Source organism: Camelus dromedarius, chromosome 17 (genome assembly GCF_036321535.1).
Source record: "Camelus dromedarius isolate mCamDro1 chromosome 17, mCamDro1.pat, whole genome shotgun sequence".
In the NCBI taxonomy this organism is placed as follows: Eukaryota; Metazoa; Chordata; class Mammalia; order Artiodactyla; family Camelidae; genus Camelus; species Camelus dromedarius.
In genome coordinates this window covers 34,246,913-34,271,193 of record NC_087452.1, presented here as the reverse complement: position 1 = coordinate 34,271,193, position 24,281 = coordinate 34,246,913, and the positions used below count along the sequence as shown (strand labels likewise).

The 24,281-nt window shown below is 42.0% G+C and overlaps 1 protein-coding gene across 1 annotated transcript in view; it reads right to left on the bottom strand.

Annotated features, from left to right (window-relative positions):
- Window positions 1-11,069: 11,069 nt before the first annotated feature.
- PRKAR2A (protein kinase cAMP-dependent type II regulatory subunit alpha) overlaps window positions 11,070-24,281 on the bottom strand; it is a 66,332-nt gene continuing 53,120 nt past the window's right edge. Inside the window, exons 7-11 of the mRNA XM_031470274.2 lie at window positions 23,025-23,126; window positions 22,770-22,844; window positions 17,731-17,796; window positions 15,457-15,598; window positions 11,070-14,962 (exon numbers count right to left, since the gene is read on the bottom strand). Coding sequence (XP_031326134.1) covers window positions 14,829-14,962; window positions 15,457-15,598; window positions 17,731-17,796; window positions 22,770-22,844; window positions 23,025-23,126 — 519 coding nt within the window. The 3' untranslated portion in view covers window positions 11,070-14,828. The remainder of the gene's footprint in view (window positions 14,963-15,456; window positions 15,599-17,730; window positions 17,797-22,769; window positions 22,845-23,024; window positions 23,127-24,281) is intronic.

The window sequence follows — 24,281 nt, the reverse complement described above, 5'->3', positions numbered from 1 at the left end:
AGGAAAGACTTTCTGTGACCAGCTAATCTCTCTTCTCTTGGAAGCATCTTCCCTGTGTGGATTCCAGAGCTCCATGCCCTCCTGGTTTCCCCTGGCCTCACTGGTTCCTCCTGTTCATCTTTACTCTGTCTACACACTCTCTCATAATCTTTCCCAGGTTCATGGCCTCAAATTCCACCTACATGTCAATCACTCCCAAAGGTGTATGTCCAGCCAGACTTTTCCTCAGTGCCAGACTCAATGTTCAGCTGTTGACTAGGCACTGATATCTGACTTCCACTTGGCATCTCACACTCAACATCTGCCATCCTAGTTCTGGCTCATCCCCCAAACCCACTCCACTCCATCTCCCCCAGTTCAAGAGATGGCTGCTCAGTCCTTCCTATTGCTCAGGCCAAATACCTCCGAGTACCTCTTGACTACTTTCTTTCCCACTTAGATTCAGTGCATCAGGAAGTCCTGTTGTTTACTTGCATCATCTGCCCAGAATGAGACCACTTCTTGCCAGTCTATGGCTTCCACCTAGTCCAAGCCACCACCATCTCTCCCCAGGACAAGGTAACAGCCACATCCCAGTCTCTTACTGCTACCTTTGCCACCTTCAGGCCATTCTCCACACATCAGCATAAGGAAACATAAGTCAGAACCCCTCATCCCTGCTCAGAACCCTGCAGTAGCACCTCCCCCCAAGGAAAGCCAAAGCTGGCAGGGGCTCCACTTTTCCCCATTAGCTCTATGATTGCCTTTGTTTGCCTCCAGCACACTGCTCAGCCTCCCAAAGTTTCTCATATATCACACTCTGTGCACTCTCATGGCTCAGGGACTGGGCTTCTGTTGTTCCTGGTGTCTTTCCACAAATTTCTGCAGGAATGACCCCAAAACCTTCAGGGCCCCTCATTTCAGAATGCAACATACACCTTTCTGCCCCTAGCATTCAAAGATCACCTTTGTCTCTTACCCTGCTCTACTTTTACCATAGCAGTTACCACCTTCTCACACATATTTTTAACATAGGTATTTATCATCTTTATATGGCATTGTCTGGCATCCTCCACTAGAATAAGAGCTCGTGGGGTAAAAATCTCTGTGTTGCTCATGGATGTATCCTGAGCACCTCAAACACCAAGTAAGCTCCGGAAATACCTGTTGACTGACTAAATAAAAATAATGCCATGTGGTGTTAAGTGGTAAGTGCTATGGAAAAAGAGTAAATGCAGCAGTGGGAGGCTGGGGTAGGGTGAGTGTACCCCAGATCAAGGCTAGCCCTGGGTCAGACCAAAGGCCCCCCACACCCAGTGGGATTGCACCCAGCCCAACTCCTGCTCCTATTCCCTGCCTGTGGCTTTAGGACCTGCGGTGGCTATTGAAGCTGCTGAAGAAAAAGCCCAACATGCACCAGTCATTCAGGCCCTCGCAGACAGGCACTGCCCCACCTTCTTCTGCCCACACAGTCTCCGGGTCCAGTGCTCATGAGTAGGGGTGGAGGCTGGACAGGGCAGGGTCTCCCTGGGGGCAGCCCCAGCATTAATTCACTACTCCATTACTTCCATAAGTGCTTACCAAGGGCTGACCTGGGCTAGACACTGGGTACGTGGCAAGAATGGACACAGCAAGAATTCAAATGATTTACAGAGGCCCTACCCTCCAGTGTGGAGTGTGTATGGGAGGCAGGTGAATGATGGATACGACAGACAGTGAAAGAAAAAATAACTTACTATGGGTGACCTGAATACCGTGGAGAAAAGGCAGTAAGCTGACATACAGAGTATGGTGTTTATGTCCAAGGCAGCAGGAAAGGCAGATCTGAGAAGGGGACATCTGAGCTAAGATCAACCCAAAGGCATGGCTGAATAGGGAAAGACCTAAGAGAAGCCATTCCTGGCAGAAAGCATAGCAAGTACAAAGAACCCGAGGAAAGAACAAGTTTGGCTTGTTAGAAGACTATGAAGGAGGTGCTTGGGTTGAATGGAAGAAATAGCTTAGAGCTCAGTGAAAAGGGGAACAGAGCTCAAAGGCATGAGGAAACAGACCAGAGATCTGGAGGCTAAATCCAGGAATCCTGATATACAAATAACAGAAGTCACAGGAGTTAAAGGGATGGATGGAATAGAGGCACCAAACAAACAAATTACAGACGAAAACTTTCCTGACATGAAGAAAAAGCTGTGATTGCATATGGGAGGTATTGACCCAGGCAGTATAAAAGGGAAACACTGTAGTAAAATTCTGAAACTCCAAGGACAAAGAGAACACTGTACAAGCTCCCGGATGGATAAGACAAGTTACCTACCAAGGAAGAAGAGCCAGCTGGTCTCAAACTTGCCCCCTTAATACAGGCACGTTATTTGCCTCCCTCCTATGCCAAGCCAAGGGACACTCCCCATGCCTAGAGAGGGAAGGCAGCCACTGATGGAATGGAAACGTAGTAGAATTTCCAAATTACCAAGGGGGAAAATTAAATGAATGGCATATTCTTAAAGAAGGGAGAGAAAAAAAGGAAAGTAGTAAGTTGGCTGTATGGAATTGCTAGTATTCAACTGTTTTGACCTGCAGAAATGGTAGTTTCATATAGTTCAAATGAATAAAAAGATAAAACCACAAAGTAAAAAATAATAAACAGAGTAATTATGGAATGAGTCGAGTCAAACATCTTTGTCACACTAAATAAGGACACCCGAACCCCCTTTAAAGACCCAGAGACTGTATTAGAAAGACAAAACCCAGCCACACACTATTTATGAGAAAGACACTTGAAACCACAAGAAAAGGCTGAAAATAAAAGAGTGGACAAAGAGTGAGATCAGACCAGCACAAACTAGAAGAGAGCAGGAGAAGCCACATGACATCAGAGAAGGTAGAATTTAAGGTGATAGTCATTGAGCAAAAAAAAAAGGGCCATTATATAAAGGAGGCACAATTTATGAAAAATATATGAAATATGAAATAATCGTAAGTCAAAATACATCAGATACTAGTTTTTTTTTTTTTAATCAGGAACTAGACAGGGTTGGCACCAACACTAGTATTGTTACACATTGGCTTAGAGTTCTAGCAAAAGTAGTAAGGCAAGAAAATGAGCTGTTGTAAATATTGAAAGGAAAAAGATTACACTATCTCTTTAGTTAATGCCATGATCGTAAATCTAGAAAATCCAAAGGACTTTCTTAAAAACTACTGCAGTAAATAGGAGGAAATGTTAAGGTGATAAATATAAGAAAAATATATTTAAAATAATAGCATTTATACAAATAAGCCCCTAGAAATAAATAGAAACAAGAAAAATATTCAGTTAACAATAACAAAACTATAAAATATTTAGGAATAAATTTATTAAGAAAAGTATAGAACTGTTCTAGGTAGGAAGCCTATAAAATCTTATTAAAGGACATGAAACCTATAGAGACATACTCAGTTTGTGATGTATTTTCTGTACTGTCTGCTCAATTTTGCTATGAACCTAAGACTTCTCTAAAAAAGAAAGGATTTTTTTTTTAAATAAAAGAGTAACAGTGAGGTAAGTCATTTTATATTTAGTAGATTAGCAAAAGTTAAAAAGAGCTACACCAACCCTGGCTTTCAGGGATATGAGGAAAAGGATTCATCCAAACACTGTTAACAAGGGTAAGATCAGTTATAGCCTTTTTGGAAAGCAATTTGACAAGCCCTAGTAAAATTAAAATGCATATGCTTTTGGACTCTATAATCCCAATCTTGGGATTCTTACTTTTAGAAAAAAAATGTGGTGGGAAAAGTTGCAAAGCAATGGCCCATCCACAGGGGTATGGTTGGTGACATTTTGGTACCTCCATACTGTTCTGGTTACTATGCTGTGTACAAATTACCCAAATTTAGTGGCATAAAACAGTAACATTTATTTTGCTCACGGATTTGCCATTTGGAAAGAATTCAGTGGAGACTGTTCTCTGCTAGATCAGTCTAGGCAGCTTAAAAACTAGGGCTGGAATCATCTGAAGGCCCCTCACTTGGAGTCTGGTATTTGATGCTGGCTGTCAGCTAAGACTTTAGCTGGCACTGGAACACCCACATGTGGCCCCTCCATGTGCCCTGGGCTTCCTCACAACATGGCGGCTAGGTTCCAAGGATGACTGTCCCAAGAGAGGAAGCCAGGTGGAAGCTGTATCATCTCTCCAACCAAGACTCAGAAGTCACAGTGTCATTTCTGCCTTGTCCTATTCATTCTAAGCAAAGCCACTAAAGCCAGGCTGTATCCAAGGAGAGGGAAATTAGACTCCACCTTTTGTTGAGAAGTATCAAAAAATGTGTGGACCCATTTTAAGTTACCATAGGAAAGAAGGAATTGGAATAAATAATACCACTGGATTTGGAGGGCCTGCCACAAAGTTGGGATGTGCAAGAAAAATACAATGCAGAAAAGTGTATACAAAATTATTTACACATATACAACAAAGACAAATCACTCTGTGTAAATGTGTTTATTTATTTATGATTCTATAAGCAAGAAGAAATATAGGGAATATATATCTTGTAAACATGGGTTCCAGAGAGTGACGGTGGTAGAAGGGAGACACAGAGGTGAGCAAAGGAGAAAAAGATAAATGACTGTGTTAAAAACTTGCAGTTAGGATGGGTTCTCCCTTATGCATTTAATTATAGGTTTTTGTTTCACTCTGTGGACAAACTGATTTTTTTTTGCATTCTTTTTTATTGAAGTTTAGTCAGTTTACAATGTATTAATTTCTGGTGTACAGTATAATGTTTCAGTCATACATACACATACATATATTTGTTTTCATGTTCTTTTTCAACATAGGTTACTAAAAGATATTTATTATAGTTCCTTGTGCTATACAGTATACACTTGCTGTTTGTCTATTTTATATATAGTAGTGAGTATCTGCAAATCTCGAACTCCCAGTTTATCCCTTCCCACCCTCTTCCCCCATAAGTTTGTTCTCCATGTCTGTGAGTCTGTTTCTGTTCTGTAAATAAGTTCATTTGTGTCTTTAGGTTCCACATATAAGTGATACTATATGGTATTTTTCTCTTTCTTTCTGGCTTACTTCACTTAGAATGACAATCTCCATGTCCATCCATGTAGCTGCAAATGGCATTATTTTATTCTTTTTTATGGCTGAGTAGTATTCCATTGTACTTATGGACCATTCATCTGTTGATGGACATTTAGGTTGGTCTCATATCTTGGCTATTGTAAATAGTGTTGCTGTGAACATTGGTGTGCATGTGTGTTTTCAAATTAGAGTTTTCTCTGCATATATGCCCAGGAGTGGAACTACTGGATCATATGGTAAGTCTATTTTTGGTTTTTTAAGGAACCTCCATAGTGGCTGCACCAATTTACATTCTTTCCAACAGTGTAGGAGAGGTTTCTTTTTCTCCACACACTCTCCAGCATCTATCATTTGTAGACTTTTTAATGATGGCCATTCTGACTGGTGCGAAGTGATACCTCATTGGAGTTTTGATTTGCATTTCTCTAATCATTAGCGATGTTGAGCATCTTTTCTTGTGTTTGTTGGCCATATGAAGGTCTCCTTTGGAGAGATGTCTATTTCAGTCTTCTGCCCAATTTTGGATTGGGTTGCTTTTTTTCTATATTAAGCTGCATGAACTCTTTGTATTTTTTGAAAATTAGTCCTTTGTCAGTCATATCATTTGCAAATATTTTCTCCCATTCTGTAGGTTGTCTTTTTGTTGATGGTAACCTTAGCTGTGCAGAAGCTTTTAAGGTTATTAGGTCCCATTTGTTTATTTTTGCTTTTATTTCCATTACTCTAGGTGCTGGTTCAAAAAAAATATTGCTGCAATTTATGTCAAAGAGTGTTCTATATTTTCCTCTAGGAGTTTTATAGTATCCAGTCTTATATTAGGTCTTTAACCCATCTTGAGTTTATTTTTGTGTATGTTGTTAGAGAATGTTCTAATTTCATTCTTTTACAGGTAGCTGTCCAGTTTTCCCAGTACCACTTATTGAAGAGACTGTCTTGAAAAGTGATTTTTTTAGAGAGTCATGTTTAGGTGATAAAACAATCAGGAAAATAATGACTACCTTACTAAAAACTCAGGATAGCACAGGGAGGAATGACTAGAAAAATAAAAGGAAAGAAAAGCAAACTTTGCAGAAGGTTCCCAGTGGGTGGAGTGAAGAGATGGGAGAGGGACCCTGGCCAGGAACCACCTGAAACTCAGCTCAGCAGTGTCCTAGGTGGAGGTATAAATCTGGAGTGACCATGGAGGTAACACCCAAAGTCATGCTGTCCCGGACAAGACTTCCCAGGGAGGGAGGGAGGAAAACTTAGGGTGGAGCCCTAGGTCGCTTCAACATTTAACTGTTGTCTGGGTTAAACCTGGCAACTGAGTGGGAAGCAGAGCTGGAGAACTGGATGTTCTTGAGAAGATGGTTCTTGAAGAGGGAGGCATCCACCATGGTGATTTCAGCTGAGACTCGAGAGAGCCGGCTTTACCCTCAGCTAGGCATCAGCTCTGTCCACCCCATGTTAACCACTGGAGACTGCATGGGGGGTGGGGAGGGCTGTGACAAATAGGAGGTGAGGAGGCCACTGCTGGTAAGTCTCAAGGCTTTTGTCATGAAGGGAGAACAATGGGGTCAAAGCTAGGGGAGGACGTGGGGAAAAAGGAGGAGCCCAGAGATTCTGACTCATCGCTTCTGTTTTCTCCCTAAAAGCAAGGTTAGGTCATTGCTGGGGGTTAGGTGTCGGGGGGTGCAGAAGGTTAGAGATCAGGGCCGAGGGCCAGGCAGCACTGCCAAGGGCCTGGAAGTAAAGGATGGCAGGGAGGTGCTGATCAGAGACCTCACCTCAGGGATGTAGACAACCAGGCCCCAGGCAGGAATGGCCCAGAGTAAAAAGAAGTTGTCCAAAGGTAGAGGGAGTGAGAGTTGGACCAGGAGGTGGAGGCGGCCCTTCTGTGCTGGGGACTGCAGCTGGGAAGCCCTAAGTTCTGTGTGTGGACAGCTGCGGCTCCCCTGCGGCACTTTATCCCTTCCATGCAGCCCTGGCCTGGGCTGGGGCTGAGGTCGTGCTCCTCCCGGCTAGAGCCTGGGCCAGGGGAGGGGGTGGGGATCAGAGTGCATAGAATTATTCTGAGATCAGACATCTCTCGGAATTCTTTTCCCTTCCTGTTTCTCAAACCGAGCTGGCCATTCTCACTCACCCCTACCTCCTCCAGCCTGGACTCCTCCCAGGGTCCCCAGTGCTCAAAGGTTGGATGTGCATCTCTGAGTAGGGAACATGATGTTCCCACCCAGGCAGGGGAGGGACTCAATTCTCAGATGTCCCCCCACCCCTCAGCCAGCCCTGGGACTGGACTACACGGGGAAGGGCTGACTGCAAATCATTCCTTTTTTTAACCCCTAGAACAAAAAGAAAAGGATCCCGCAGGCCCAGAGTGGAGGTGACTCCCAGCACATCCTAGATGCCATACACCCTTGTCACCAGTACATTCAGGGAGCGAAGAGCCTAGTGAGGCAATTGGGGAAACTCCCATTGTGAGGGAAGCCAGCCTGGTCTCAGAAGGCCCTGCATCTGCACTCGGAATGTGCCTTTGCTTGCATGTTGTAAACCTGGCCCTTCAATCAGTTCCCAGATGTGAGGCTAGCCCTCCTGTTACAAATTAATCTTACCCATTTACCAGGCAGGAGGATAACCGACCCTGGTTTTCAGTTGTGAGGCCAGCTCTGTCAGGGAGTAGGGGCTGCTTTTTCCGAGAGCCCGAGATGCCCAGTTTCAAGTGAGCACAATGGGAGAGACCACACCAGCCACTGGGCCCCAGCCCACTACTGTACTTGGGCCTTGGCCCAGCCCAGGCATGTGAAAGGCAAGGCTGAAATCCTCCTGGGGTGATGCCTGTGGGCAAAACCAAGGACCGGGGCTGGGGTGATGGGGGTTGGTGAACACCTTCCTATAAGTCTACCTCTTTCTTTACAATGGAGCAAGCCAAAGCCTTAGATGATGACTCCAACTCATCCTCCTCTGGCTGGCCTTGGGCAGGAACTGCCAGCCTGGAGGAACCATCTTGAGTTTTGAGGTAGAAGCAGTGGTTGAATTTGGGGTCTTGGGGTCATATACTCTCTATCCTCCAACTCCATCCTGGTTGGGAAAGTGCTCTGGCATCTAGAGCTGCCAGGGAGAACAGCCCCTTACCTGGGGTCCAGGCCGATTCCTGGGGGCCTCTGAGCCCGTGTGTGGCTCCATTTCTCATCCCAGGCATGAGGCCAGCTGCACCACTCTGGGAAAGGATGCCAGTGGCCCAAGGTGGCTCATGCAGGGTTCTGATTTGCCTGGAATTGATGCACATCTGCCCCAAAGGCCTCTTCCCTGCCCGCCCTGCAGGCCTAAGACTCAGCTTCAGGTCCCTCACTCCTTCAGCTGCCTGGGTTGGGCTCATGGCAGGCAGGGGAGTATACCATATGTGTCTCTTCATGCCCAGGCCCTTCATTTTCAGAATAAAAATGTCCAGTTTAACTATGCTTGAATGTTATGCTGGAAAATGCTGGTTTGCTCATCTGGTGGGTCTGGACTTCAGCTTTTCCTTTTAACTAGAAAAAAAACCAACTGCATACCTTGTCTCCTCTTTCTGGGGGTTGGAGTACCTGGCCAGAGAGGAGATTGCTGGATCCCAGCTTCCAGAAGCATACACAGTGACTTTTGACCCTTGCCTCAGTGCAATTCTGCAGAGGGAGGAAGGGGTGAGCCCATGGCCAAGAAGGCCATGGAGATTTGGTTCATACCATTTGTTTCAACTGCCTTCCCCAAGAATTGACTGGCAAATACCCATTCTTCTGCCTATCAGGATGGACTGATTGGTGAAGAGTCAGGTCCCTGCTGGCTTTTCTAGTGTCTGGGGTAGCTCTCAATCCCCCTTTGGTTTCACATTCCAGCCTGGCCAGCCTCCTGCCTCGTAGTCTTCAAATGGGCTTGACTCTGTGTACTTAAGCCAGATTACTGGTTTTTAAAAATAGAATGAAGTGCCCACAGGATCAAGGATTCTATCTGCGAAGAAGTCAAAGAGGAAGGGGTAGAAATGTCACAGAAAAATTTCCATAAAACTTGGTTCTTAGCACATCATCACAGAAGGAAACCTAAGTCAGAAAGGCATCTCCAGCCAACCTTCACTTTGATGTTTATTTAGGATAACTAGCATGAAGATGACAACTTCTGAGGAGTCTTTGCCTGGAGGGAATCTTCCTTAAAATCTTCAGTCTAGTCTTTTTCCTTTGACAGCTTCCCTGACACTTCTGTAACCAGCATTATGTGAGGCAAGCTAAAAGAGCGGGGACATTGCACGCTTGTGTGTCCAAACTACTCATTTTAAGAAGAGGTGGGGCGTTGGGGGATTGGGGGAGTGAGGAGGGAGAACTGTGGAGGGTATAGCTCAGTGGGAGAGTGCGTGCTTAGCATGCACGGGGTCCTAGGTTCAATCCCCAGTACTTCTGATAAAAAAATAAGTAAATAAATAAACCTAATTACCTCCCCCACCCCAAAAAAAATCCCTGAAAAACAACAACAAAAAAGAAGAAGTGGGAGCCATATAGGGAAGAGCAGCATGACTAAGGGCAACAGCAGGCACTGGAACCATGATCACCTTCAAACTAGGAGACTGGGGCTGCTGTTTATGTGAGTCCAGAAACATGAGGATAAGCCCCAGAGCACTGGATGAAAGGCCCAGGAATGCCCTGGAAGACCCCAGTTAGCATTACTCTTGATAATTCCTGGAACTTAAACAGTGTCAGGAATGTCCACAGCAGGCAAACAAGATTCTGTTCAATGACCAAATAAGCTGGGTCAGGCCTAATTTCTGACATTCTGATTCAGAACTTGGATAATACTCATTTGAATTCACAACTGACTATTCAATACGTTCCTGGTTGACACTCTGCATTTTCCCAATCAGGTAACAGTATGTATCACTGGCCATTATCTGTGATAAGGCATTTGTCTGTAGACAGGATGGGTAAAGGAAGCAAAATTCATACTTAACATGAATGATGACTTGTGAAACAACCTCAATTTCCTTAACCACTTTAAAAGTAACACTGTTTTAATTCTGTTGTTAAAAAATTGATGCACTAAGATCACTGAGGATATATTCAGGTAATTGTGATGGGACAAACTTCTAGCTCCCTGTTAGAGCATACGTAAAAGGCAAAGTCCTCATGTGATGTTCATTCTTCAAGACTGAGACTGTGGACAATATGATCTTGTCATTATCCCAGCACTTCTGAACGGTTCATAGCAATACAACCACCAAAAAACACAAAGGCCAAACCATATTTAATTTTTAAAGCCTTGAAATAAGGCTAGTTTGGCTTTGAGGGTTCAACTACCAGTTTCTCGGGCCCCACATGGGAGTTTTGTATATTCACCCATTACTTGGCCCTTTTGTACTGCCAGGTGAAGGCAAGATCAAACTGGAACACGAGTTTGTTATAGAATGAGCTTCCTTTGGTCACTGGGAAAGAAACTGTAGGTATAGAGGACTCTCACAGAGTCATTGCTAGTGCTGGTTATAGCCCTGTTACAGAGAAGGAAATCATTAACATTGTCAGATAGGAGACGCTGACTCTCCCAAGTAAGAGAGAATTTTCCTGCCTGACTGACTTCAAACTGGGACATCAGCTCTTCCTGGGTCTTGAGCTGCCAGCCTTTGGATGGGAACTACACTGTTGGCTCTCCTGGTTCTCGGGTTTTCAGACTCAGACTGGAATTAAACCTCAGCTCTCTTAGGTCTACAGGTTGCCAATTCACCCTGCATATCTGTGTGATCCAATTCCTTATAATAAATCTCTTTATACACACACCACACACACACACACACACACACACACACACACACACACACACACACACTCTCTCTCTCTCTCTCTCTCTCTCTCTCTCTCTCTTTCCATTGGTTCTGTTTCTCTGGAGAACACTAATACATATATACTCAGGCCTCCTCTAATTTTCAAGACCTCACACCCCAAGATACAATAATGTATCTGCCAGATGAATACTTTGCTGGCCTAGAGCCCTAAAACGAGAGGACAAACACATAACACAAGGCTGCACTGTAGTTTCAGACATGATTTGTCAGCCTTTATTAACCAAGAGCAAAGCCAAGCCCTAGAGTTTCCTTTTAAAAAACCCAACCTTGTTTATGGCAAACAATGATTTAGTTATATGGTCAATACTACAGAGCAAGAATTGATCACTTTCTAATCACTTATTCTTCTGAGATTAAAATACAATGTAAAACAGGTTAAAATAAGATTCTCCCTAATGATTTAAAAATAATTCCAATTGAAAGACATTTCAAACACTACATGTAGAATTCAGAACCAAAAAAAGACCATAAAACATTTTTACCTTTGAGGTAGCACAATGATGCTGAATTAGATTTCTTTTATTACAATGAGCTTAAGAAAACAATGAGGAATCTACCTTCTGCTCAAGGTGGGCTAAATGGTTTTCTGCAAATCCCCCATGAGTTTAGTGACAGTTTTCTCCTTTTTTTTTTTTTTTAAGTATAAAGATAGCCCTACAGTATGTAAAAGGAAACCCATGGGAAGGCTGCTTCCCATAAAATAGACGTTAGAATCATTGAGGAACGTCAGCAGTCAAGACAGGAGGAACAAGAGGTAATCGTAGTGAAAAACCAAAACAACTTGTATCTTGGCAAGACTGGTTTACAAGTGCATGTCAAGAACAAAATTCCAACATCAGCCAACTGAAAACAGAAGATAAAAGATGACATTCATGGGTCTTGTTCTTTTTCCTCTGTGCAAAAATGCTCTTTCAATTTTACTAAATGAGAGAGATTGTACGCTGTGACACGACATGGATATGCTATGTGTCCAGGGGCTGCTGGGTGCCAGTGGCACCTCTCACTGACTACTCTATCATTGTGACTGGAGAAGCTGTGCAATAAAGGGATGAACATGACCTCTCCTGGCTGGAGAATCATTTCTTGCCACTTTGCTGCTGAATTTGCTCACTAAACTGTTCAAAGAAAAGCTCCATCCTGATTTCTGAGAATCTACTGCAATTACATGTAACACAATTATATGTAAGGACTACTGACTAAGAGGAAGAGTGCACAAACTCTTTCTTCAGAGAATACAACTGAAAGAGAAGAGTGGGTGTGAAAACTGGGGGCAGAAGGAAGAATAATACTGCAGGTTGGACCTCAAGGCCCTCAGGAACGTTCTCCACCATGTGAAATCAATAGCAAAGCCAGAAAAGAGAGTGTGAAGCTCTAACCCACAGAAGAGAACAACATAAAACAACTATCAAAAAGACCTCTTCCCAACACCTGCTCCTCCCTGTGAGGCTCAACTATCCGTGCAGGGCTTGCTCAGCACAATGTGGACACCAGAGTCCCAAGTCGAACTTGGTCTGCCACCTTCGATTCCCTATGCTGCAAAGAGAACTGGAACACTGTCCAACTCCTGGCACTTCGATAATGGCTGTGCCCTTTTCACACACACCGGTCCCTGTAAAGTCTCTCTCAAGCCAGACCCTCAAGGAGCCGTATGTGCAGTAAGGATCTGGACTGATTATCCATATGTCAATCTGCAGTTAGAGCAGGAGGACTCAAACCTGATGATTTCTACTCTGTAAAACAGAAACCATCAGTAAGTCAGGGGTGTCAAAGAGGCTTCTATGAAGGGGAGGACTAAACTGGGATGTTCAAGAGGGCAGGATGAGAAGTCCCATCCCTAGCAGCCTTCAGGAGTGACTGGCTCAGAGTTCACAGCTGGCATGGAGTGGGGGGTACAAAGAGGACGTCTGCTCAGTGTTTAAACAGAGTCCTCACATAGTCTGGGGCTAGAACTCTGTGTCACTCCTGAAGCCCAATGTACCTGTTAACCTGTTTAAGAAACAGGTGTGGTTCTTGTCTGCTAAAGTGCAAGATCTGCTTTCTTAATTTATTTGATAATAAAGCAATCCCATAGAAAAGAAGAACCTTGGAAAACAGTAGGGAAAAACCACATGGGCTTTCCCAGTACTAGCTGCCTGTTTTGGAGTATCAGTTACAACCTTTCACAATTCTGAGAGCTGCGACACAGGTTACCTAGGGCAGTTTGACGGAGTCCTTCTGCTTTCACTTCACAGAGCACAAGAAAAAGGGAGAACTGACCAAGGTTGTGATAGGTCACTATTCTGGAAATCTTCCGACCATATTGTCCATGGCAAGAGCAGACAGTCTGGCTTATGAGTCATGACAGTGGATGGTGACTGTGTGGGCTCCATCATTATCAACAGGAACAACTTAAGCCCCAGCACATAATAATCTCGTAGGGATTTATTAAGTTATACAAGGTAAAAAAATTTATATTGGAAAGGGCCTCTTGATTTAATATAAACTTGGCTATGACATCCAAATTTATCTTTGTGTAAATTTCACACTGCTCTTAGGATCTCTTGTAGCATCTGATTCTGGGTCATTCTGAAGGAAAAAAAATTCATTCTGAAACATATCTAGTTAATTATGATAATACATCAGAATTCTACCTGATATAATCAAAAGGTTAAAAAAGATTTTAAAATACCAACTAAATTACTTTCCTCTGGGATTAATGATTGGAACCCCAAATATCCCAACATCTTAATTAGAAAGGTTTCTGCAGTAATTCTACAAAATTGTAAATGACGCTGATTTTTGAAAACTAACGAAAAGAGTTAGTCTTTAGGATAAATGCCTGAGTCAGCTGACAAACTGATATATATGACCAAGGGGACTTCTGTAAAAGAGAAATAATCTTTTTTCAAAAAAATAGCTGCTTCTTCTTTAAAGAGTTTAAAAATTGACAGTTCAACAGCAAAGCTATGCAACAACTCTGGAGTAGAAGGAAAGCGCTCTCTTTGCTGGCACACTGCCATTAGCCGGTAGGCGCAACTGGAAACAAGAGATGGCAGGAGTTGCCCAGGAAAGTATTTGGGTCAGATACAGTGGTGGCACTCCCAGACCCTGGCTCCTTGCAAATGGACAGCAATTCACTCATGTAAACTGCACAGAGATTAAACAAAACAAAACAAAGTCTACTAAAACAAAACAAAACAAACTCCCCCAACCCAGAAAACCTCCCTGGCTCTCTGCTACCTGAAGAATGTGCCAAAACCAGTTTTCTGCTCTACCATGAGTCCCGATGGCTGATTATTGTGCTTTGGAGTGCTGATCTGCTGGGTCCTGGGCAGGGCCGGTCCCTAAGCATCACTGAGAGTTTGGAGACAGCTGTCATGTGTGCCGCTGTCAGCAGACAGTACAATGCCACAGGACCCCACAGACTTCCATCACATTGACCACCATTTTTGTCGGTAAAATCAAAGGCTACAATTGTGAACAAATGTGGACTTTCTCATAGGACAAATGAGGAGATGGAAGGCTACAACATGTCCTCCCTTGAGAAAGGTTGAGGGGAGGTGTCTACAGTTATACAACAGGTTTGTGCCAACCTGCGGTAACTTCTAAAAGCAACAGTAGCAGCAAGAGAGAAAAGGAAGATGTTTACACTTTGGACTTTGTATCAGGCACTTAAATTGTTGGAGAGACATGCCATTTTGAACCAAAGATGTGAAAACTGGGTTGGGGTAATCATTACAAGTGGTCTAATAATGGGCTTTCAGAAGCAAAGTGGAGGTGTGGGTTGAACCTCTACCCATCCTTTAGTGCTGACTTTCAAGTTTTCTAAATGCCCACGGCCATAGCAATGGCAGCGGCGGTGGCAACAGCAGGAACAGTTCCGTCGTCTCTACTTTCTGTTTGTGTTCTGTGGCTGACCGGAAGGTTTTGGTGTCACACTGAGAAGGCTCCTGGGTGTGGCATACCTACTGCCCAGGATCGATCAGATCCATGCTGGAGCCAAACATCTTCACCAGCTGTTCCTCATAGTGAGAGATGTTCCTCTTCATGATGTCCATGCAGGGCCCCAGAAGCCTCTCAAATGCTTGAACATCCATAACTGCATTGTTAAAAAGAGGTGGGGGAGAGAATAAACTCTCTACACCAACAATTCAAAGTCATTTCCCTTGTATAAACCTTTTCTTCAACTTATCCACTCACGTTATAGGAATTAGACTTTTGGATACTCGGCACTTGGGAAAAGAAGGGATGTTTCTACACAGCAGGACTATGTCATCTAAGTCAGAGACTGTGTAGAGCTCAGTAACACCTATTCTCTCTGTCCCCACACAGCCCTGGACACCTGCCTCCATTACTGCCCTTTCCACACAGCCAGGGGGCCTATATGCCTGTCTTGCTCACAGCCTACTGTCAGTGCTCAGAAATGTTTGCTAAAACATTTCTATTTCTATTCACCCATTTCTGGTTGGTCACACAAACTGTTCAAGCCTAGATGTGAGTGAGAGCTAGTGGAGTAAGTCAAGGCTTGCCAATGGGAAAAAATACTGCATATTAGAAAAAAGAATGCATTAATGCATAAAGAAATTTTCTTACCTAAGCATTTGACATCTCCCACTGCATAAGCTGAAGCAGCTCTGGGTTTGTTGGTGACCAGTGCAAGCTCTCCAAAGTACTGCCCCTTATGGCAACGGGCAATCTCGACCTCCTGGTTCCCACCATCCTTGTTTGCTTTAGTCTAGAACAGGTAGAGAACATGACCTGGGCTGATTCCAGAATCACAACTAGGCATGTCCAGTTGCACACACTTGCATTCCTTTTCAGTACACTAAACACAATTATCTAGAAATTCACTTTGCAGAGACTCTAACTGTACCATGTAAACTGCATGTGTTAATCTCAGCGGTCTACTCTAATCAGAAGAGTTGGCTTTTACCTGGGGCTTCATCAAAGTCCTAACACCTTTCAAGTAATGGCTAAATATCAAGAGGTAAGGTGAAGGCCATTTTCCTTGGAAGATTTATATATATATATGACATATTAATATATTTATTTACATATATGATATATTAATATAACACATAAAGTAATATATAATATTATATGTTAATATACTATAAATTACTATATATTAACATATACATATAATATATGGCACAGGGGAGAAGACAAGATCTTTTGCTAATTCTTTCTAAACAATGTCAATGCTTCTCTTAGGTAAAGAATCACAATCCTGAGCTACTTCTTTCTGATTTGAGGCCATGCTTTTCTCAGACAATACTTTACAGTGACAAATTTTATTTTTAGGTACTGTCTGCATCTTAGGTTAGTGGTCCCCGTACCACATTTGTAGAAGAGTTAAGTAACTTTAAAAAAAATAATGTTCAACCTTGCAATTTGGTAGTTTAAGAATCAAGCAGGTTATACTTGGTAACTATCAGATTACTGAAAATAATATACTATATTTTACTTACTATCTAGAGTTTCTTATTTTTTTTAATGAATCCATCTGCCAAGCTAAGCAATAATTTTTTAAATAAAAAATTATTTATAACTTATCACTAAGAATTAGTCTCAGTCTCTAAGAACCACTTTGTGTTATGGACAGATAAATTTTTTGAAGGTTAATTTAGAAAAATATACAAAAGTGCCACACTAGCTTACACAGTTTGTCTTTTCCTCCCTCCACACTTCTGCCCTGACATGTTAGTTCTGAGGTCAATCTGCCCCTTCTGAGTCAATGCTCTCTCTCCAATTTCTGTTGTATTCTCTGGGACTGCAGACATGTTCGTGTCCACCTAGTCACTTCTCTAGAGTAGCACTTATCACACTGTACTGTGAACACCAGCCCCCTGGGGGTTCTGATACAATGCAGATTCTGATTCAGTAGGTCTGGAGCAGAGCCCGAGACTCTGAATTTATGACAAACTCCCCCTTCCCCAACCCAATGCTACAGCTGCTGGACCCACACATCCACACTATGCTGTGATTAATAGGTGTCAATGAATATGTCAGAAATGCATAAACATATATCAGTAGTCCAAAAACTATAAATTAAAAAATATTTTTAATTAGGAATAAAGCCATCTTATAGTCAGTAATCATTTTTTTCTTTCTTTCTCCATACTTAACTTTTATAAAAAGCATTCTGTAAAAGGTTTCATACTAGGTTGATTTAGTATTATATATAACTATTTTGACAAATTATTTATTCTTTTTTAACATTTTTTATTGATTTATAATCATTTTACAATGTTGTGTCAAATTCCAGTGTTCAGCACAATTTTTCAGTCATACAGGAAATATACACACTCATTGTCACATTTTTTTTCTCTGTGAGCTACCATAAGATTTTATGACAAATTATTTATTCTTAAAAGAAATCGAAACAGGAAATCTGATGATGATGGATTTTTGGTAAGAGTCACTCTTCCCAACTACAGGTCATCAGTTTTCTTGGTCCCCCTATCACCAGATGGCCATGATAATAATTGTCCTAGAGACCTCCCTTCCTTGTGCTCTAAAAGGAACATTTTTTTCATACTTAACACCCACATTTTTTTTACTAGAAAATTTCCCCATTTTCTATTAGGGTACTTATCTTTTTCCTACTGATTTACAGGCCAATATTTTTCATGTCATTAATTACATAACAGAGGAAAAGGCAATAGGAACAAGAAAAATATATACTAAATCTTTATCAATGAATGGGCTTAAAAACCAGTCTTTGCCAGTCACACATCTCACAAAACAATGATGGTTTTGGTACACTAAACATAGTTCACATTATTTAAACCAGTTACTTTCTGTGCATACACCTGACATCTGGATCTCCCCTGGCATAACTCACACCACAGCTCATAAACTCACCTTGCTTTTAATCAAGATGCTCACTTCGCCGGACGCTATAATGTAAAAGCTATCAGCCTTTTCACCCTGAAAAGGGAGAGGAGGTCAGGTCAGAGCCATACATATGTACTGAAGAGGGACACAGAAATAGATCATTTTTTCATGACACGAGCTCCAATTTGTATTTATTTTCCAAAACTATAAACCAACCAATGGCTAACAAATTCAGAACAAAGCGAGAGGATATCAATTAAACTATGACTGACAAATATCTCTCACTTCCTAACATGGAATATTCACACTTGTCTCCATGAATATGCTAACTGGCAACTGCACAGAGCATTGCTATTCTTACTGCTCATGTTGGTCTTCTACTGAAACCTATGACAAGGGGTCAGTAGCCAAGACTGTCACTGACTGTATCAAGGTGACTCCTGACTAGCCCTGGGTCATGAGGCCCAGGGATAATCTTGACCATCAAATGTAGCACTCTAGAGGACAGCGCAGATATGGAGAAAGCCCTGTCTTGATGAGGGAGGTGTTTTGTTGTTGGTTGATGTCATCTTTATGAGCCTCAGGCTTTTCTTTGCTTGTTTTAATTTTAAACCACTTAGCTGAACCAGTCATTCAGGTAATTCAACAAGTAATTAACTGTTTATTATATACCAGGCACTGTTCTAATAAGCATGTGAGATAAATCAGTGGACAAACAATATTCCCACCCTTGTGGAACTTACAGTCTGGTAGGGTAAACAAACGAAGTGACCCACATAATTAATCAGTAAGTTACACTGCTGAACTGGAAGGCAGTAAGGACTCTAGGAAAAAGTAGAGCAGGGAATATGGGATCTGGAGAGCTGGGGGAGGAGATGTTATAATATTCAATAGAGCTTCATTGAGTGGGTGAGATTTGAGCAAAGGCTGGAAGGAAGTGAGAGGTAGGCAAGCAGATACGAAAGATGAGGCTTTTAGACATACTTCAGTCTCAGATCGCTCACTTAACTTCTGGAGCTATGACCATCTATGTTAAATAATTCAGTGCTAATTATGTGCTCTCATTCCCTGTGGGTCTTATGTCTTCAGTGAGAATCTATACATCTTCTGAGCATTCATAAGACTTCACGTCCTTCGACAACCACACAGAGCTCTAAGCAGGCACCATACAGAGCTGTGGCTGACATTCTGGGGTCAATCTCGTGCCACGTTACCATGTAATAATCACTGCTCCATGTGAGTGAAAAGCCACAGCTTTAGAAAGGGGTGTCTGTGGGTCCCCCTGCTGCTATGTTGGGTAGGTACCCTACATTCAGCAGAGCCAAATTACCAAGAAGCTCTAGCATGACAAAAATAGCTTCATGAGAGGAGTTGATGAAGGATGGGAAGCCATGGAGGAAACTAAAGAGAAGTCAGAGGAAGGGTCACCAAGAGGGAAGATTGTTTCTATGTCCAAGAAGAGAGTTTCATAAATGACGATGTAATTACTAGTGTTCAGTGCTGCTGGGAGATAAAGAGTAATAAAGATTCAAATGTATGGAAACACCCTGGTGACCAAGAATAGGGTGGTGAATGGTAGAGAAAAGCCAAAAAAGTCACAGGTGGTAGAGGGCGGTGCCTGAGCTGTTTGTTTAGATAGATATATGACATCCATAATTTAAAGTGCTTACTTCAAGGACTGAGGGAATATGCATGCAGGCAGCAGTCCTGGGGGCTGGCTTCCGGTACAGACCTGGGACCTGCAGAAGTTGCTGGCATCCTAACCCCGCCCAAGCAAAAGCTGCAACAGAGGCTGCTGGGACAAAGGGTCACATTTTGGATAGATGCTGCTGGTACCAAATGTGAGTTTAGTTCCATTCAGGGAACTGGGGAACCAGTACAGCTATTGAACCTTTCCTACTACAGGCAAAGAAACCTGTGTCATCTCAAAGTGTAAATCACAGGAAAGGTACAGGGATCACTTCTTATTTACTTTTTTTTTTTTTTTTGGTTTGGCTTTTTGTTTTTGGAGGGGGGAGAGGTATTTAGGTTTTTATTCATTTCAATGGAGGTACTTGGGATTGAACCCAGGACCTCGTGCATGCTAAGCATGCACTCTGCCACTGAGCTATACCCTCCCCCTAGGGATCACTTAATAGTTAGCCTGGGCCTCCTGCATAGCCCCCTGCTGTGGCTGGTCTTACATTCCTCTGCTCTCACATATTTCTTTTTTTTTTTACATTTTTTATTGATTTATAATAATTTTACAATCATAATATTTCTATTGAACAGTGCTTGCCTACAAGTAAAATAGGAGAAAATCTCACTGATTGTGCAAAGAACTTTTTTTTAAAATAGAGCACAAAAAGAATGAATTACAAGAGAAAAAAATAGCAAACTGGACTCATCAAATTTTTTTAAACTTTTGCTTTTTAAAAGATATCATTAATAAAATGAAGAGACAAGCTATAGACACATTTTGGGAGAAATATTTGCAAACCATTTCCCTGATAAAGGATTTGTACTCAGAATACATAAAAAACTCTTACAACTCAGTAATACGAAGCCAAATGACCTAATTTTAAATAGGTCAAAAGATGTGCACAGACACTTCACCAAAGACCACATGGATGGCAAGCAACCACAGGAAAAGATCCCCAACAACATCAGACATCAGGGAAATGCAAAATAAAACCAAAATGAGATATCACTTCATACAAAAATGGTTAAAAATTAAAGATACTAATACTAAGTGCTGATGAGGATACAGAGCAATTGGAACTCTCGAACACTGTGAAATGGTAGACATTTTAAAAACCAGTTTGGCAATTTGTTAAACATACATTTACCACACGACTCAGCAATTCCATAAAAATGTCCATACAAAGACTTGTATGTGAATGTTTATTGTAGCTTTATTCATAGTTGCCAAAAACTGGAAAGACCCCAAATGTCCCTCAACTGGTGAATGGAAAGACAAAATATGGTACATCTACACAATGAAATACTACTCAGCAATAAAAAGGAATGACTCTCTGATACGTACAACAACATGGATAAATCTCAAAAACATTATCCTAAGAGGAAGAAGTCAGACACAAAAGACTACATTGTTATATGGTTTCATTTATAAGAGGAATTTCTATACTGATAGAAAGCAGATCAGTGGTTTCTAGGAGTAAGGGGGTCGGGGAGGGGACTGACTAAAAATGCAAATGAGGGAACTTTCTTGGGTGAGAGAAATGCCATACACTATTATTATAAGGGTGGTTATAAAACTCTAAATTGTATATTTAAACTTGGTAATTTTAGGGGGAGGGTATAGCTCAGTGGTAGAGTGCGGGCCTAACATGCATGAGGTCCTGGGTTCGATCCCCTGCACTGCCATTATAAACAAACAAACCTAATTACCATCCCCCCAAAAAATTAAAAAAAAAATTAAACTTGGTAATTTTATTGTATGTAAAATATACCGTAACAAAGCTGACCACATAAATAAACAAAACAGCATAAAGCACAGCTTCTGCAGTAGGTCTGCGGTGGGGCCCAAGAACTGACATTTCTAACAATTGCTAACATTCCTACATGAAGCCACTAGTCCAGGGACCTCACTTTGAGAACCCTTGGTCCAGAGACACTGCCAAAAGGGGTCTATAATAAGCTGGGTATCATCTTAATTTGTGTCCATTCTGTACCACCACCTAGCATGTCTATCTTCAAGAACACAGACATCCCAGAAAAATACTGTAGCTTTTCACACCTCTTGACATACTTACTGAAAATCTCTTGACAAATCTCTTGACATACCTCCTGAAGGCCTAAGGCTTTCAGGATGAAGGAGAAGTCCTTTGGGGATAAATTAAAATACCTCAGGTTCAGAAGCAAATGTGGCCAGTCAATATGTCCCATTCCCGCAACTCACCCTACATTCTTACCGTACCGGGATACTTGCCCTGGAAGACAGCTCACACCCACAGGCCTCTGCACATATTGTTCTCTTGCATTGAAAGACCTTTCCCTGACCTCAGCTGCTGAAACTGTACCTGTTCTTTAAGCTTAACTCAAATGGTGTTTCCTCCATGAAACCATATGCAATACTTCCTTTTCTATGTTTTCACTGTCATTCATATGCTCCTTCATAGCACTTGTATCTGGTCCTACCTGTCTACCTTAATAAATGTTTACAGAATCAAACCAATTACTAATCAAAAGAATTATTAACCATGGGGATATCTAGAAAACAAAGGCACTTAGGGGGGAAAAAAAGGCATTTAGAGATGCCACTAAGAGTAGACATCATTTTTTGGTTAGTCGTTTTTCTCTGGGAGCATCTCTCTCTCTCCTTCTGTGATAAGCCTGACTAATCCCTGTGGTACTGGTTGGGCAAGCTCCAGTCACAGGCCCCAACAGGGCTGAGGACTTAGGCTTGACTAATCTGAGTCCTCTTTCTAGCCCCAGCTCTGGGTTCAAGGAAGGACACATTCCCTAACCCAGACCAACAAGTTATCTTCCCAGTAATCTTGCCAAAACCATAAGAAGAGTTTTACCCCTGGAAAAGTCTGTAATATCGTTTACATATAATTAAAAACGTAAACATAGTAGACAAGAAAAATTATTACACAGCACTCATCATAATGTTCTAGTTCCTTGTGTGCTGATTCTTATAGTACCCAAAAATAACATGAGAAAAAGGCACAAAGGAAACACTAAAGACACCTTACAAATCTGAAGACTGAAGACTCTGGTTTGTGTTGGATTACCTTAGAGGGCACTTTGTGCCAAACATAGCAAAGATAAAGGGCACAACCCTTCGATCTCCAAATTTTGACAGCAATGAATGAGGTTTACTCAGGATTAAAAGAAAATGACACCCAAGAGAACAAACACCAGAAGCCAAGGAAAGGTGAACGGAGGCAAGAGACATGTATATGTCAGTGAGATGAACGCCAATGGTCTTCAGAAGACTCTGTAGGAAGTGTGCCTGAGTACCTCACAACATGAGCTCTGAAAGTGAGAGGACAATGACGCACTAGTCCTTCAGGAGGTGACTTCCAGGAAAGGAGGCCCTGCACAAGGCCCCCACTCACCTGAGTGATTATGCGCTCTCCATCCTTATAGATCTTCTCTCCTATTACATCCACGATCTTCATTCGTTCTGACACCTGAAACAATGGATATACTCGCAAATTACAAGGAAAAGACCTTAACGGAAAGTCACCAATAGTATATCTGTACAACACAGAAATGGGCTAAAACAGCATGGTTTTAAAAAACTAACAAGAGGATAATTTTAATAGCTTTTTTCTTAAACTCCCACAGACTCATTCAAATAGACTTTTTACCTCTAGTGATTTAAGGAGTGGCACAGATTCAATAAATGATTCAAACATCTTCCTCTTTTTTGCATTGTTTTTCACTATGATTCTTCTAAAAGTCACACGGTCCTACAAGAAAGAATATGAAAATTCTGATAAGTGTCTATGTAAGAGAACGTGTACGGTTTAATTAACTAGGCCACAGCAAATGTTAGAGGTCTATGGAAGGTACTGGGTCAACTGAGTGTTTAATGATATCTCAATCTGAGTCATCACGGGAAGAAAAAGTCCTGTGCCCTGAGCCAGGCAGACGTCCCACATGTTGTTGCTTGCTATCTAGCACTCAGTGGGTGCCACCTATGGGTCATAAATAGAACACAAAAGAAAAAACTCCCAGTCAAACATTTGTGAGCTGACAGTCATTGTTAAATGTGAAAAGATGCACCTTCAAAAAAGAGAGATAAAATAGTCAGATGGTTTTTTCCCTCACGGACTTTACAGTTTCAATGAGGAGACAACTCAAAACTTATAGAAATAAAAAAATCTACAGTTCAAGATAGCATGTGAAATGTGCTAGATAAACTATAGAGACAAAGTAAGTGCTACAAGAATTCTGAGGACAGAGAGATCAGGGTAGGCTGGAGTGATCAAGGATAATTTTGTCACAAAAATATAAACTTGTCTGGGACTGAAGGAGAGGTAGATTAACAGAGAGATGAAGGAGGCTCAAGATAAAAGGCAGGCATATGAAAGGTACTTTGATCCTAGCAAGTTACGGATTCGGACTTAGGAAACAGCTAACCAGAGCTATAGCCAGGCACCTCTCAGATATGTGTATGCATGTGTGGGGAGAGACCAGCAGCCAGGGGAATGTTAGCTGCTTAGGTTCCTAAATGGGTAAGTAGTTATTTGTACCTAAGTTAATTGTACCTTTCTTCCACTTCGGACTCTCAGGAATAGAACGATTTTTTTTTTTTTGGTGGGGGGAGTATAGTAATGACATCCTAAAGGCTGGCAGAATGAAAAACAGCAAGGGGGTAAAGGCATGGTTAGCTGTAGGTTTGCTATTTTAGTATTCTTGATGATGGGGTGGGAGTAGGGTGGAGAAAACACATAGAAAACAACTGAGTTGAGGTGCCTAAATAGTTTTCACTGGCTCATATTTCATCAGCTACAGAATTCCCTGGCCCTAACCTGTGCCATGTTTCATCTGCCTTACAGAAGTCACCTACTGCGCCCTACATTCCTAGTGTAAGGATGGCAGACTCCTACCCTCTCTTCTTA